This window comes from Kogia breviceps, chromosome 12 (genome assembly GCF_026419965.1).
Source record: "Kogia breviceps isolate mKogBre1 chromosome 12, mKogBre1 haplotype 1, whole genome shotgun sequence".
Classification (NCBI taxonomy): Eukaryota; Metazoa; Chordata; class Mammalia; order Artiodactyla; family Physeteridae; genus Kogia; species Kogia breviceps.
In genome coordinates, this window is record NC_081321.1 from 6,500,255 (window position 1) to 6,517,329 (window position 17,075).

The window sequence follows — 17,075 nt, forward strand, 5'->3', positions numbered from 1 at the left end:
TGTCAAGAATTTTGAATGCTGGAGATAAATATAATTTTTCCTTTTGATGAAAAACAGAAAATAGGGTTTGAGACATCAGATATACATAAAATAGAGTTTAAGAAGCATAGAATAAGACTATCTATTTTACAACCCCAAAAGGGGGAGATAGAGATGAGGGGACAAAATATTTGAAACAATAATGTTTGAGAATTTTCCTGAAATAGTTAAATTAATTCCACATATTTAGAAAGGCCAGAATATCCTAGGCAGGATTTTAAAAAGAGAAAAGAAAAGGAGATTCACATTTAGTCATTTGTTGTGAAATCACTGAACCAGAGAAAAAGAGAAGTAAAAATAGCAATTTCATTACAAATCAGTTAATTGCAAGTTAAAGAAAAATACCATTTCATAATCTCAAAGTGACAAAATTAAGAGCCTGACAATGACCAACTTTTGATAAAGATGTGGTGCAATGCAAAATTTCATAAATAACTCTTGACAGTTCAAATTCTTACAAAAAGAATTTAGAAAATAAATTGATATTTCCTGGCAAAGAAATACCTTATGATACAGAAATTCCACTTCTAGAGAAATGATATATGTATGCACCAGGGGATTTATATGAGAATGGAAGAAACAGAAATCTTTGCAATAGGAAAAAAAAGAAACAGTCCAAATATCTGTTGTGATGAGAATTCACTAGTTACTGCTATATTCTTACATAGTGAGATACAATATGTAACAATGAAAAAGGATGAAATACAACTATACTGTATCCAACTACATGCATAAATCCTTAAAATAGGCTTAGGAAATACAACAAGTCACATAAGAACACATACCATATAATACATTTATATAAAATTGATAAACAGTCAAAAATTCAACAACATATTATTTGGGGCTGGAGAACTACTTTAAAAATGAAATGATTAACAAAAATTTAGAGTAGAGCTTCCCTCTAGAGAACTGCAGGGAGCAGAATGTTCCTGGGAGAGAGCATACGGGGAACTTCAAATCTATTGATATTTCTTAAGCAAAGTGGTCATATAAAGGTGTTTATATAATAGAAAGCTATGTGGTATACGGACATTATTTATACTTTTATTATAATATGCTACAAAATAATAAATTAAGATGCTGTATAAAGGATCATTGGATGATGGGTTATTCCCCATGAACCATGCCTCAATTGCCATACAGCATATGCCCATTTACAATCCATTTCAACTTGTGAACCATTGGTTTGAAATATATCTTTGATGAATATTCACTTAAACACTTGGTTGAGCTCCTGCAAGAAGGTTAAATTCATGTCATTTATTGGAAGTGTTTCTGAAAATATTCTATTCCTTCTGTCGATTCCATACATTACTACTATGTTGATATACAACCCCAACACAGAAAGATTTGTCCTAGAAAACATGACCTTACATTCATATACTAGTGCTGATCTTCCTCCCAGTTTTTTAAAACTAAGCTTCTCTCCCTTTTTAAGTGGTATGTTCTCATAAACAAGTGAACAATATAGCTGTAGAAACTTTCCAACACAACTTCTACAACACAATCATTTCCATTATCTTCAGGTTGTAAACTGTGACTATAATTTAGCTTATTTACATCGAGCAGATTCCAATGGAATATTTACTCCTTTTTTTTTTTTACCAATTTTATGGCCAAATAGAAGCAACCAAGTCCAACTTAACCAAAGTGGTGAACTATATCTGATTTTTTAGTTAGAAATCTATTTTGCTAGGAAAAGAAAAACGATGGGTGATCACTGAGAATTGAGATAGGCTAAGAACATCTTTGATTCACTGTTCCCTAGTCTTGCAGTTGTACTGTGTTCGATATTATATGCAAACACAATTCCTCTCAAGATCCAGAACTCTGAATGATGTATAACTCCTGTCAAAAAAAAAAAAAAATCAAGCAAACAGAAATATTTACCTAAAGGAGGGGGGAAGGGAGAAATTGGGAGCATGTGATTCACAGAAGCACACTACCATATATAAAAGATAAACAACAAGGATTTGCTGTGTAGAGCAGGGAACTATATTCAATTTCTTGTAATAAACTGTAATGGAAAAGAATCAAAATAAAGAATATAGATATATACCTATATATGTATAAGCAAATCACTTTATTGTACACCTGAAACTAACATAATATTGTAAATCAACTGTACTTCAATTTTAAAAAACCACATTTACCTGGTGTAGCAATTTCTGAACATCAGTTATTTCCAATGCCTCTATTATTTGGGGTATGGCCGCTATACCTCTGCAGGGACCATTACCACCATGGCAAACTCCAATTTAAGCTCCAGAAATCAAGTTGGAGACACTTGCCCATGTGCACACTCAAATGATGAGCTGGCACTTGAGAAGAGCCAACAGAAAGGGCAGACCAGTCTCTTTCCAGTCTACCTGCCTTCTGCCTTTAAAGATTTATATGAGGGACTGGCTTGTCACTGGAAAATAAGAAATGACCTGTGCAAAGGAATTTCTTGGCAAAAAAAAATAAATAAGTAACTGAAAAACTACATCTCCCAGAAGGAATCATTCTACAGTTACAGGTCCTTTAAATTACAACCTTTATCTTACTTTACTAGATTTAAACCTCATCTCCTGATTCACATCTAACCACGGTCACATTTCAATGTCATTGTAAGTGATATCAGGTATCAGTGGGGAAGAGATGAAAGAGGAGCTATTTGAATGTTATGACTATATTCAAAAGCAACCCTCTTCATGAAAGATGGTTCCTCTCTCTCAGTCGGTCAAGTTTCTCCACTTAGATGTTACCAGGATCTTTGATAAATCATTGTCTTTTTCCCTGAATAGTTCCTTCTGTTTCCCTCTGGGTTTTGTTTAAGCTTTGATCCATGTTTCACCTGGGCATATGGAAGCATACAGAATGCTATTTAAATCATCCAAAGCTCCAATTTCATACTGTTTTGTGTCTATGAGTAGTGGGATGATGGACAATTAGACATCACTAGCTTTCTACTACCAGAACTTATAATTCCTTAAAATTCAATTTTTATTTAAATAAGAAGGGAAAAGACAGCTAGAGTAAGACTAACAGAAGGGAAGCATGTTCTTGAGCACCCACTATAGTTTCACATAAATGATTTCATTCTCACTCTAGCCCTTTATAACTTGTTAGCCTGCTACGTGTTTATTTAAAGATGAGAAAACTGTGATTCAAAGAAATGTTAATTGGTTACACTGACAGAGTCAGTCAGTAGGGGTGTTGAATTTGAACATCGGTCTACCCGACCCCAGTGCTTTCTTCACTGTGACTTGCTGCCACAATGATAGTGCCACTTGATTAAGGAGCAATTGTCATTGTTTAAATGAAATGCATTTATTGCATACCACCCTTTGGAATATTGCCAAATAATATTTCCATAGTATTGTTCATTTCATAGCAATGATGTCACTTTAACACTAATTCCTTTACCGTTTGCGAGGAATTCCTATCAGATCTTAGTCAGATCACATAGCACTTGGGGAGAAATATACAACCCAATAAACCAGCACTGGAAGCCGAGATGGAAAATGTTTCCAAAGCCACGGTGGCCTTGCTTTTGGTGCTCAGATATCTGGGTATAAAAGAAATCCACACACTACAGAAAACCAGCATGCTGAATGTGATTATTTTTGCCTCATTGAAATTGTCTGGTAGCTGTGTGGCCAGAAAAGCAATAGTCAAGCTCAGAAGTGCTAGAAAGTCCAAGTAACCCAGAACACAGTAGAAAGCAGTAGCGGATCCCTCGTTACATTGAAGGATGATTAGGTCCAACTCTGATTGTGTGTTAATATCAGGGAAAGGGGGAGAAGTTCCCAACCAGATTGTGCAGATACATACTTGAATGAGGGAACCACTGTAGATGATAGTATTTGAGAATTGGGTCACCATCCATATTTGCAGCATGTTTCCTGGTTTCATGGCTTTGAAGGCTACAAGCACAATGCAGGTCTTTGTGCTAAAATAGCAGAAATAACCACAGGAAATATAAATAACTCCAAAGAATGTTTGTCCTAGGATGCAGGTAACTAGGCTAGGACAACCAAGTAAAGTCAAAAAGCAGAGGAAGCAAAGTATTAGGGAAACGAGGAAGATATAACCGATATTTTGATTTTTGCTCTGACAGTGGGTATGTCTCAAAACTGGATAAATAGTCCTCAAGTCAGAGCAGTTAGGATAGAGGAACGAAAGGCCATAGAATCCAAAACAGCTCCTAGAAGATATTCATGGGACCAAAAAAGTTATAATTTGGAGGAGGCACTGATTGCTTATTTGAACATTGGTCTTCAGGGTATTGATACATTGATCCATATCTGAAAGGGATACAGCTTGATTTATTATAGCCCATCAGTCATTTCCCAAATATATGTATAAAGCAAATATATCTTGAACAGAAACATATTTGAATTCTGAGGTAAATGTACCTAATTACATTCATTAGATCATAACATTGAAAAATAAATAACCACTTCCATTCATGGGAGAGAAATCACCTATTATACATTTAAATCCAAAAATATACAGAAATAGTGAGTTGAATTGAACAATAAGAGAGCCAAGAATTTAGAAAGTAACAATGAAGGAAAAACACAGACTATATAAAATCATATTTGATCATGTATGAAAGGAAGAGAGAAGACCTTCTGAGGTTTCTGGGCTTTAATTTAATTAACCTAGAAAATAGATAGTCCTAATGTTTATTGAGTATCTATGTTATAGTAAATGCTTTCTTTAAGGTTATAACTTGATTTTGATAGCAGTTTTACAAGCGATTTACCATTATTTAGTGCTTAAAGAATAACAATGAAAGGGAGAAATTTTAGAGGTAAATATTTTGAAGAAATTTCAAAACAAACAGTGAAGTGTTAAGTTTTGTGCATTAAGATCTGACCTCATTCAATCTGAAGGACAATTAACAAGTTAGCAACAGTAAGACCTTACCTATTGATAATTACTTTAAATGTAATGGATTAAATTATCCAATTAAAAGGCACAGAGTGGTTGATGGGGTTAAAAAAAAAAAGACAAACAAAACAAGACCCAACTACATGCTACCTAAAAAAACTCACTTCAGCTTTTAGGACACACATAGGCTCAAAGTGAAATAATAGAAAAACACATCCCATGTAAATAGAAACTAAAAAAACATGCATTCTTATATCAAACAAAATAGACTTTCAGTCGAAAACTTCGATAGGAGACAAAGAAGGTCATAATATAATGATAAAGTGGTCGATTTATCAAGAGGATAAAACAATTATAAATATGTGTGCATCCAATATGCTTCATTTCCACAATACAAACCAACGGGTGCTCTCATAGGACTTGGAAATATGACTCACTGGCAAAAGTCTAGCAAGCTTGCGTTCATCCTGTCTATATTTGCCCAGAACATTTAAAGTATTTTCTAATATCAGTTTCAAGTTCAATCTCGTCATAGTTCAGTAGTGACTTCTGATACTCCACTTCAGGCCTACTTACCAGTTTTCTCATGGATTCTGGCTATCATCTTAAAATGACTTGCACTCGGTTCTCATCGAGGTTTTACAATGAGTCTCGGTTACAGAATGAGCTGTATGAAGAGTTCCTGAAATCCCCAAATGTACTTGTGTCCACCAGAGTTCCTGCAGAAAGAGATGACATATTCCAAGGGGGTGATTGACAAGAGTTCCATGAGAGGACTGTTTACAAGGTGTGGGCAGGGTTAAGGAAGCCAACAGCGATGATGGAGCAGCATCCGGGAGCAACAGCTAGAGAGGGATTGTCCACACACCCTCTGACCTGAAGAGCAAGGGCTGCCATCACTACTACATCCGGAGAGAGGGTTCAGCGCTGTAGGCGGGAGACTTGGATAGGCTCTGTACCCTTCAGCAGAAGAATAGAGCCCCCCTGCCATACCCTGAAGGTGCTTCCCATGGTCAATCCTAAACAAGGGAACCCACTGATGTCCTCCATAACGGTCAGCCTCTCAGGGCACAGAAAAAGGTGCAGAGGGTAGAGATTGGATCTGGAAGCAAATGGGCAATATTCACCACAGTTAGAATTGTATACTGTGAAAGTGTCATTTATTCCTAAATTAGTTTACAGATTCAATGTATTTCTATGTTAAAATGTTATTTTTTGAAACGTGACTTTAAATTTTTCTCATAAACCTGTGATGCAGAACAAAAGTGTGGAAACTAAAAGCAATGAAGGTGTGTACGTCTTACCAAATAGTTAAACACATTAACACACTACAATAATAACATACTTTTGAATCTAGTGAAGGAATAGTCCCGTAGTAATGTAGATACGTAAAAAGGGAATTTGATGTACAAAACAGATGGGTATTTCAGTTATATGTGTGAAAATAAATAACCACATAAAATATTAAAGCTGGATTCCTATGTCAATTCTTACATGAAATAAATTTCAATATTATTTTATAATACTGGTGAATAATTTATCATCTTGAAGTGCAGAAATCTTTTCTAAGCATAGCACAACATAAAGGAGTAATAAAGGAGATCTTAGTAAATTTTACTACCTGAAAATGTAAAGGCTTCTATACCACCACTAAATAAATAAATAGATTAAAAAATAAATAAAGTCAAAGACACTAAACTGGGTGAAATATTTGCCATGCATGTGAATAATATATGGATAATTCCTAAGTGTGTATTTTTACAAATCAATAAGAAACAGATGAAATATACCCTCCCCCAAATTATCTATAGTTATGAAGAGTTTCTAAGAAAATAAAGACAAGCAAATTGAACTAAAAGATTATTAACTTCATTTGTAATTAATGAAATACAAAAAAAGATTGAGATAACATTTTCTGCCTCTCAGATCGGATATTTTAAAGTTTGATAGTGTCCAATGTTGGTAAGGGTTTAGAGAAACTTGTAAGTTATATACTATGAGGTAAACATGTAATTTGGTACCGAATTCTTAGATGACAATGTATTGTTGTCTATTATAAATTTTAAACATGTATACTTTTCAATAAGACAATTCTACCATTAGCAATTTATCCTGTGACTATAATCAAACAAGTATGCAAAGGTAGATGTGCTGTTGCCTCTAGGCTACGTAATCAGCCAGAATCTGCATTTTCACGGAGGCCTTACCCTCTGTCTTTAGAAAGCCAAACAGCTGAATGTCTACCTGTAGGTCACTTCCGGAGCCCCGTGACTTGTGTGCCATCATTGTTCACGCAATCACATAGGTAATCATCTTATTTAACCAATGTCAGTAATATAAACTTCGTATTTGTTTGGGTTTATTGTTAATATTTGTACATTTGTTTAAATATAATCAAGCATTTGACCAGTAAATTGAATCAAAAAGCTCTTTACATGATTTATATGTTGAAGCTCTTTTCAGTGTGATGAAATATAAATCTATATGTATTATCAACAATAAAATGCTACAGTAATAGTTTTGAAAAACCTGCTAAATTTATATACAAAGTTAAATATCAGGAACTTCACTTAATAATGAACTAATATTAAATAGAAACTTTTATTATAAAAGTTCTTTATTTTAAAATTATAAAGTTAATAAGGACATTGATGAAAGATACAGTATTTTAAAAATGAAATATCTTTAATAAAATCATTCATAAAAATTTAAATAATATACTTAGCACACATTTATAAAATTTGAGAAAGTAACACAAATGTAATAGAAATTAACTGTATCATAATTCTAATCTTTGCAGAATACCTCTGTTAGACATAATAATCTTTAAAAATGAAATAAATGATTTTTGACACTTAATTTCCATTTAGGTCTTTTTTTTTTTTTTTTTTTTTTTTTGCGGTACGCGGGCCTCTCACTGCTGTGGCCTCTCCTGTTGCGGAGCACAGGCTCCGGACGCGCAGGCGCAGCGGCCATGGCTCACGGGCCCAGCCGCTCCGCTGCACGTGGGATCCTCCCAGACCGGGGCACGAGCCCGCGTCCCCCACATCGGCAGACGGACTCTCAACCACTGCGCCACCAGGGAAGCCCTCCATTTAGGTCTTTTAAGATGAATTCTTTTCGGGAATTTTTCACATTTTACAAAGATAAATTAGCAGCAGAATATCAATTTTGCCACCTCAAAATATCATAAGGGAGAAAAATTCATGAAAAAATATATTTAATAAGGAAGAATGTTTCACTGTTGTTAAAGAATATGAACAAGAAGGGATTAGAGAAAAGTTAAGTATCCAAAAATATCTTGTTCTCTACTCTCCCACGAGGAAGAGGAAGTGTTTGTCCCGTATGGAAAATTTGTGGCATTATGGTCACAAGAGTAATATATTACCTGCCTTGTTGAGTAATTAATGTTCCTGCACTGTAATGTCCTTGTGTTATATTTACATAATAAGGTTTCAATATTAAATTATAATGAAAAGAATTGCCTTCAGACAAAATATAAGATTTCTTTTTATATCCCAGAATGTTATTCTGTGAAAGCTCAAGCCAAGTATTGATTTTAACACTTGGCCATGAATCACTGGGCAGAAAATTGTGCACCTGCAAATATGTGTAAGTTGTTGCCTCATTGGTTAGAGTGACAAAAAAACTGGACATGATTTAAATGTCCTTCAAAAGTTCCTGGTCTATAAATTATGGAAAAATTTAAACATTAGAAATAAGAAGATAAACTCCAAATACATTGATGAATATAAAAGTAATTTTCAAAGCATAAAAGCATGCATGGTATGATCTTATCTGCATAAAAATGAATAAATGAATAATGCATAAAAATGAATATACAGTATATAGAATCTGCACTTACATATAAACTTTAAAAAACTCTCAAAGTAGATACAAGAAATTGTTGGCTGTGATTGACTTTACAAGAATGTACTAAGGATAGATGGGAGGTCTTTTACCTGTCATATTTTTCTCATATTATTAACTATAAAAATATTATTTTTATAATTTGGGGAAAAGTGATAAAACAAAGGATAAAATCATATACATATTTTGGCTGGTTAAAACAAGATTATTAGTTATTTAATTATAGTAGTTAATTATATATTCATTAAATTATTAATGCATAATTGTTTATTAATATTGATTCCTGCTGATTGATAATAATAAATAATGGACTGTGGTCAGTGTGATTTATCATTTAATAATTCATATAACTCACCCATTAGATAATTTCTCTTTTTACCAGTCAAAAGCCGTTTGCTGATAGTACACATTAAATTGCATATGTTTACAATATAAATGTGTATAATTTTTAAACATTCTGTAATTAATCTATGTAACTGTTAAATGGAGAATGCAGAGGGAATTGACCAATACACTGGAATAATAAAAAGTCCCTTTGAAAATAGGGCTATTTTCAAACACACAGAAAGTCTATGAGTCATCGGGTGTGGGGATTACCAGGTTTTTTATATATATATATATATATGAAACTAACATGAATTTAAATATTATATAAATATATATATGAAACTAACATGAATTTAAATCAACTGAGACCAGTTGATCTTATTCTTAAGTATTTTATAGTAATGAGACATTACTATATCCAACTAATCTTCCAGAAAGGCACTATATTCTAATGTCTAATTGAAATTGCTTCTTCTGACATTCAAATTCATTTTTACCATTAGGAGGAATAGGCTACAATATAAAACAAAAACTCCCAAATAATCCAGAACAATAGAATTAAACTTCCTACTGAACCTCCAAAGCCTCAGAAGCTGCGTTATGATGTAAGAAATTGAGCTGAGTTTCAAAGCACATAGTCATGCTACATGAGGCTGTTCAACTGAGTCGGACCTGTAAAATAGCCTAGTGGTCAACACTTGATAACAGACATAAAAATCCACAATAATAGACTGTTTAAGACCTGCAAATGAAAGAGGAAGGAAAAACATGACAGATGAAAAGAAATTCACCTCGCTAAGGTATAAATACATATACTATGTGCCCAGCTCTATGCCAAATGGTGTGTCTCCTTTTCAGTTAATGAATGTGTAAAAGTAAAGATCAAAGTGAATAAAAAACTAAAAATAGAACTACCTTATGACCCAGCAATCCCACTCCTGGGCATATACCCTGAGAAAACCATAACTCGAAAAGAGTCATGCAGCTGTGACGAAGTGAGAGAGTGGCAGGGACATATATACAGTATCAAATGTAAATTAGATAGCTAGTGGGAAGCTGCCGCATAGCACAGGGAGATCACCTCTGTGCTTTGTGACCACCTAGAGGGGTGGGATAGGGAGGGTGGGAGAGAGGGTGATGCAAGAGGGAAGAGATATGGGAACATATGTATATGTATAACTGATTCACTTTGTTGTAAAGGAAAAACTAGCACACTACTGTAAAACAGTTATACTCCAATAAAGAAGTTTAAAAAAAAAAAAAAGATACATGCACCCCAATGTTCACTGCAGCACCAATTACAATAGTCAGGACATGGAAGAAACCTAAATGTCCATCGACAGAGGAATAGGTAAAGAAGATTTGGTACATATATACAATGGAGTATGACTCAGCCATAAAAAAGAACAAAATAATACCATTTACAGCAACCTGGATAGACATAGAGATTGTTATACCGAGTGAAGTAAGTCAGACACAGAAAGACAAATATCATATGATATCACTTATATGTGGAATCTAAAACAAAGGGTACAAATGAACTTATTTACAAAGCAGAAGTAGGGTCACAAATGTAGATAACGAAGTTATGGTTATCAGGGGATAGATAAGTGGGAAGAGAGATAAATTGGGAGATTGGGATTGACATATACACACTGCTGTATATAAAATAGATAACTAATAAGAACCTGTAGAGCACAGGGAACTCTACTCAATACTCCATAATGGCCTATATGGGAAAAGAATCTTAAAAAAAAAAAAAAAAAGAGTGGATCTATGTCTATGTATAAGTGATTCACTTTGCTGTACACCTGAAATTAACACAACATTGTAAATCAACTAGACTCCAATAAAAATTTTTTAGGGCTTCCCTGGTGGCGCAGTGGTTGAGAGTCTGCCTGCCGATGCAGGAGACACGGGTTCGTGCCCTGGTCCGGGAGGATCCCACATGCCGCGGAGCGGCTGAGCCCGTGGGCCATGGCTGCTGGGCCTGCGCGTCCGGAGCCTGTGCTCCGCGACGGGAGAGGCCACAACAGTGAGAGGCCCGCATACCGAAAAAAAAAAAAAAAAAAAAAAAAAAAGAAAAAAAAAAATTTTTTTTAAAGATTAAAGATCAAAGTGAAATTGGGAGTGCAGAGGTAAGCTCCACAGGTGTCAAGGAAAAATTTAGGGATGAGTTAAGTCTGGAAGAAAGCAGAAAAATTTTATCGACCAAAATAAAACAATATTTTTTAAGCCCCTCATATCTCCCCAAGGCTAGTCTGTTTTGTTAGTACTTAAAATGTTATCATTTCCCCATTTTGTTGTTTCCTGGAGTGAGGAGATTGACTTGCTGCCCAATAAATTCCCTTGTCCTCCTTATGCAATAAAGGAAATCCTGACTTAAACACACAGCCACAGAGCAGGTTAATTTTCTTAAGTCTTGGGGTTGAGCTTCCTAAAACACAGATAAAGTATTCATCCTTAAAGATTCCTTTTCTTTGAATCTTACCAACAAAACACTCTTATACTTAGAAACTGAGGAGCGAGACGGAGAGGAGGAGGGAGAGACAGAAAGAGAAAGGATGGATTCATCCAAATCATCTGCATCACAAAGCACAGGTAAAATTTGCAACTATCCCATTTCTTTCATAGACCTTTTTGTGGAAGAGATGTTTAATATGTTGGGGCTAGGACAATAGAAAATATCCAGTAGAGTAAAAGAGGAGAGACAGAGAATGAAAGAGAGGAAAGTAAAAGAGGATGGTTAGACTAGATGTTACATTGGATTGCTGGAGATTGAGTTTAGGGAGAGCCACCCTTTCCATAGTTCATTGTGTCCCCTTGGGCAAGTCACTTCACATCTCTGCAACTCACTCTCCTTGTAGGTAAAATGTGTGTTGGGAGGGAGGAGGAGAGGAACTACTAGATCATCAATGTTTTATCTGACTGACTTACAAGGGACTTGGAAAAGGAGACACTGAAAAGAGGAGAGCACGAGAGAGGTAAGAAAATCAGGGAAGAGTGAGAGGGAGAAAGAGAGAGAGAAAGATAGGGAAAGAAGGGGAGAAATCTGGGAGAGTTAGAAAGGAAAAATTGCACATCTCTCCGAGTCTATGAGTCAGAGTCTTAAAGTTAGTGATGAATTACTCCGGTGGTTGCATAAGTGTGGTCCCCAGGCCAGCAGCGTCCTAAGCTCCTGGGAACTTGTTGGTTCCATACCAGCTCTACTGAATTTTTAACCTGGAGGTGAGGCCCCACAATCTGTGTTTTAACAAGCCCTCCAAATGATTCTGATGCATGCTGAAGTTTGAGAATTACTCAATATAGACAAAGCAAGTGAAAGGAGATAAGCAGGGTAACAGGAATTTCTTATATCTCTTTTGTCGATTTTAAGGGAAGATTGACCATGTCTGTGTCTTTCTTCAGAAAGAGGATGCTTCTTTTCCCAAGTGTTCTTATGGACCGTTGCTGGGCTCTGCATCCTGCTACTGAGTGCCTGTTTTATCACCAGATGTATTGGTGAGTTCTGAAGGTCAAATTCAAGCTCCCTGGTGAATGCTAGGAGTGAATTCTTCCTTGTTGCCTGTGAGTTCTCTTCTCCCACAAAGGGTATTTCTATTCCAATTTTCCCCCTATTTATCTCAAGCCAGAAATCCCAACCAGTATAAAACTGTTACCAAATTTCAGTGACCTGGGACACATTTTTCACGGTACACATCTTTTATCTCCTTAGTGGCCCTGAGTCCCCCACCCACACCCCCGTACCCTTGTCATTAGTGTAACCCTGCTCTGATATCCTAGCCAGAGGCACAACAAATCACTTCTTGGAAGGAAGGTTTGAGGGGTTAGACTTGCCATAAGAGAGAGCGCAAACACATTGGTTTTCTTTGGGTCTTTGGGCCTGAAAAAAAGTACGTTTATTTTCATAAATCAGGAAGACCATGAAATGTGAATTCTCTCTTCTTTCTTTGAGTAAGTAAACCTCGGTTCCTCTCTATGCTGAAGGAAAAGTAGATAGTAAGGAAATATCATAATTATTGGTACTTTTATAACTACAGAGATGATAAAATGTATTTTTGTCAAGAGTAATGAACATTAACTGTGCCCCTCTCCTTACAGTGACATATCACACCTTTCAGCTCTGTGATGAGAAAAAGTTCCAGCCACCTGAGGATGTCACGGAGTTCTCCTGCTATAATGATGGATTAAGTATAATAGTCCTCAAATTTGAACAGCTAAATTTACCCATCAACATTTTCTGGCTTCTAGATTGATTTGGGGATAAACAAAGTAGTCGAGTTAGGTCCTGTTTTGTAAAAGCAGAATGCAAAATCTTGCCTGTACTGTCAGAGAATAATGAGGAGTTGGTAAGAGGACAGGAATAAAACTTTGGAAGTGCAATTAGCATTGGGGCAGGACACTTTGCAGACATTATAGCAAACTTGTAGAATAAATTTGAGGTATATGTCTGAAGAGTCAACCTAGAAGTGGAAGGTGTTATTCCCAGAAGTGCACTTTTTGTTTTTATTCATCACCTGCTTCCAAAATGAGGTGAAGGAGAAAAAAATGCATGGAGTAAGAAATTTGGAAAATACCTCAGAAGTACGCCCCCTATACTCTTCCATATATTCCTGACCCAAGTCTTAGCAAAATGCTACATGACAGTAGAAAATGACTTCTTTCTCTGGGCTATAATTTCCTCACCATTAAATTGAGAGAGACTGTACTATTTATTTATTTATTTATTTATTTTTAATTTTTTAATAGATCTTTATTGGAGTATAAATACTTCACAATACTGTGTTAGTTTCTGTTGTACACCAAAGTGAATCAGCCAATGCATACATATGTCTCCACATCTCCTCCCTCTTGAGAATCCCTCCCACCCTCCGTATCCCACCACCATAGGTCACCACAAAGCACCTAGCTTACCTCTCTGTGCTATGCGGCTGCTTCCCCCTAGCTAACTAGTTTGCATTCAGTAGTGTATATATGTCGATGCTACTCTCACTTTGCCCAGCTTCAGCCTCCCACCCCATGTCCTCAAGGCCATTCTCCATGTCTACATCTTTATTCCTGCCCTGCAACTAGGTTCATCAGTACCATTTTTCTTTTTTTTTTTAGATTCCATATATATACATTAGCATACAGTATTTGTTTTTCTCTTTCTGACTTACTTCGCTCTGTATGACAGACTCTAGGTCCATCCAACTCACTACAAATAACTCAATTTCGTTTCTTTTTATGGCTGCGTAATATTCCATTGTATATATGTGCTACATCCTCTTTATCCATTCATCTGTCAATGGACATTTAGGTTGCTTCCATCTCCTGGCTATTGTAAATAGAGCTGCAATGAACAATGTGGTACATCTCTTTTTGATTTATGGTTTTCTCAGGGTATATGCCCAGTAGTGGGATTGCTGGGTCATATGGTAGTTCTATTTTTAGTTTTTTAAGGAACCTCCATACTGTTTTCCATAGTGATTGTATCAACTTACATTCTCACCAACAGTGCAGGAGGGTTCCCGTAAACTTCAAAGACTTAAATTCTATAAGTCTAAGAACTGTAGCCCAACGGGACCACCAGTTTGGAGATTCTGCGGAGGGTACATTGTTTGGGCAACATGAGAGGTGGTTGCTCAGAGGTCACTCAGATAAAATGCATAATTTTTCTCTGAACTTGGAAGTCTATGAACAGATAATAGGGTTCCGTGTCAGTAGCATAACAGGGGTTCCAAGGCTTCGGATGATAAATGAGGAACTTTATGGGTCCAGAGGAAGGTTTCTGTTATCTTACCCAGTTCTGTAACTTACCCAGGTCTGTGAGGACTCTCACAGAAACTTCTCTCCTTCTAGGTTCAGTCAAGAGTTGCTGTCCATTGAACTGGGTACATTTTCAATCCAGCTGCTATTTATTTTCTACTGACACCATGACGTGGACAGCAAGCTTAAAAAACTGCTCGAGCATGGGAGCTCATCTGGTGGTTATCAACACAGAGGAGGAGCAGGTAGTTGGAGTTCAGCTTCCTCCAGTGCCAATGAAACACGCTTCACAGGACACATACCTTTCTCCATACATGTGTACTGTATTTAGCCCACAGTTACTATTTGTTAAGTGAATTTACTGAAATACATGCTGTTCTTACCATTTCTGTAAGTCAATACCAACTTTATTTTCATTACTAGAAGAAACTGGAAAAAAGGGAACTTCCCATGTTCAGTTTCTTAATTAGTAAGGCAGGGAAAAAAGAGGGTTGGGACTTCATTTTAGAATGACCAGTATGTTTATAAACATGTGAAAGAGGGCAAACAAAATGTCCATTATCTTTAAGCTATGATTTGTAATGTTTTGGGCTACCAATAACAGTAGATAAATTTTGACTGTGTTACTGAGAACCTCCTTCTCTGTTGAAGGTTCTTTTTCATTGGTTTAATTTTATGTTATGTATGTTTTACCACAATAAACAAATCAGGAGGTAATCCTCTATGATCTTACCTTTTCGGGCCCATTTATCTGTCATCTCTAGTCTAGATCCTACTTTATTTCTTTTAATAACAATTATGTTCAACATTTGTTCAGAATTGGAATAATTGATCTCCTCATATTTTGTGTGTATCTTCCATAGGAATTCCTTTACAGTATGAAACCTAAAAAGAAAGAGTTTTATATTGGACTGACGGACCAGGTGACTGAGAGTCAGTGGCAATGGGTGGATGGTACACCTTTCACAAAGTCTCTGAGGTAATTTCCTTCTTGTAGTAGAATTATAACACTAACCCAAATTGTAAAGTTAGACCACCATTGAGGAGAGTCTTCAGAACTTAATTCTGGTCCAGGAGGTATATTCAAGTCCATTCTTGGTGATATTAGATGCAAGAAGGGAAAGAGCTGATGTAGAAGACAGAAAAGAGAAGTACAAGGATCTCCTGCTCCCATCTCCTAGAACTAGCTCAAGAATAAAGGGGAAATAACAGATGAAATGAGAAGAGGCTTAGAATGGAGCACTAATTCAGTGGGAATGCATACAAGACAAAGAGTGGAATTCGTAGTCTTATGCCCACAAACTGCAGTCAATGAGACAAAAACAGTGATTTGAGGAAGACAACAGATTCTTATGGAGTAAAGGTAGGGTGCTCTGATCCTTTAAAACATTGTTTCACTCTAGCCGTGCAACATGACTGAAGTATGCGCCTCAGTTGATACAAACTCTGTAGAATAAAGGGAATAAACTTGATATGAGATATGAGTATGAAGGAAACAAATCCATCAGGATATCAATCCTTCCCATAACATCTCACTTTGGATCTAAAGCCATGAGACATCATAGCAGAACAGAAAGTCAGAAAGATCCAGTTTAACTTCACCGTTCACAAACTCTGTGACTTAGAGAAATGGTTTAGCTTTTCTGAGATTCCTTTTCTTTATCCATAAGAGATTATAATCCCTGCCTCACAAAACTGTTGTGAAGTTAAATAACACAAATGTAATTTGCCTAGTTTGCAGGTCACTTTACCTCTTGTAAATCTCCCATGTCTCTCTCTTTCAGCTTCTGGGATATAGGAGAGCCTAACAACATAGCTACAGTGGAGGACTGCGCCACCATAAGAGACTCTTCAAATCCAAGGCAAAACTGGAATGATATGCCCTGTTTCTTCAATATGTTTCGGATCTGTGAAATGCCAGAAAGAAAAGTTGAACAGAGATAAATCTCCAAGACAGAAGGCACAACGTAAACATATAAATGAGAAGGAATAAGCGATAATCACAGCCGTACAACTCCAACATAAGAAAAGTGTGCATTGCACTTTATAAGGACTTCATAAGTGTTTGTTGCTTTGATGTAAATAAAAATACATCGTTTTGAATGTTATAATTCATGATATTGACAGAAGTGCATTTTTCTCTACATCAGTCTCGGGATTTCACAGAATTTACCAAGCTTCTCTAGCAATGTTGTGGGGAAAAAAAA

The 17,075-nt window shown here is 36.0% G+C and overlaps 2 protein-coding genes across 2 annotated transcripts in view; one reads left to right on the plus strand and one right to left on the minus strand.

The window, feature by feature from the left end:
• Positions 1 to 4,333: 4,333 nt before the first annotated feature.
• Positions 4,334 to 17,075, minus strand: part of NECAP1 (NECAP endocytosis associated 1) — a 41,227-nt gene continuing 28,485 nt past the window's right edge. Inside the window, exons 8-10 of the transcript XR_010835754.1 lie at positions 16,620 to 16,775; positions 15,602 to 15,753; positions 4,334 to 5,642 (exon numbers count right to left, since the gene is read on the minus strand). The gene's annotated coding sequence lies outside the window, so the exon portion shown is untranslated. The remainder of the gene's footprint in view (positions 5,643 to 15,601; positions 15,754 to 16,619; positions 16,776 to 17,075) is intronic.
• LOC131767360 (C-type lectin domain family 4 member E-like) lies at positions 11,488 to 16,997 on the plus strand. The gene is made up of 7 exons (XM_059082607.2): positions 11,488 to 11,525; positions 11,635 to 11,721; positions 12,529 to 12,621; positions 13,222 to 13,311; positions 14,962 to 15,113; positions 15,732 to 15,847; positions 16,653 to 16,997. The coding sequence occupies exons 2-7, from the start codon at positions 11,685 to 11,687 to the stop codon at positions 16,810 to 16,812; spliced, it is 648 nt and encodes a 215-aa protein (XP_058938590.1). The 5' UTR covers positions 11,488 to 11,525; positions 11,635 to 11,684; the 3' UTR covers positions 16,813 to 16,997.

Coding starts and splice junctions, on each gene's coding strand:
- LOC131767360 (XM_059082607.2), top strand. CDS start 11,685: ATGGATTCATCCAAATCATCTGCATCACAAAGCACAG. Junction 11,722..12,528: donor ATCTGCATCACAAAGCACAG/GTAAAATTTGCA, acceptor GTCTTTCTTCAG/AAAGAGGATGCTTCTTTTCC. Junction 15,848..16,652: donor CCTTTCACAAAGTCTCTGAG/GTAATTTCCTTC, acceptor TCTCTCTTTCAG/CTTCTGGGATATAGGAGAGC.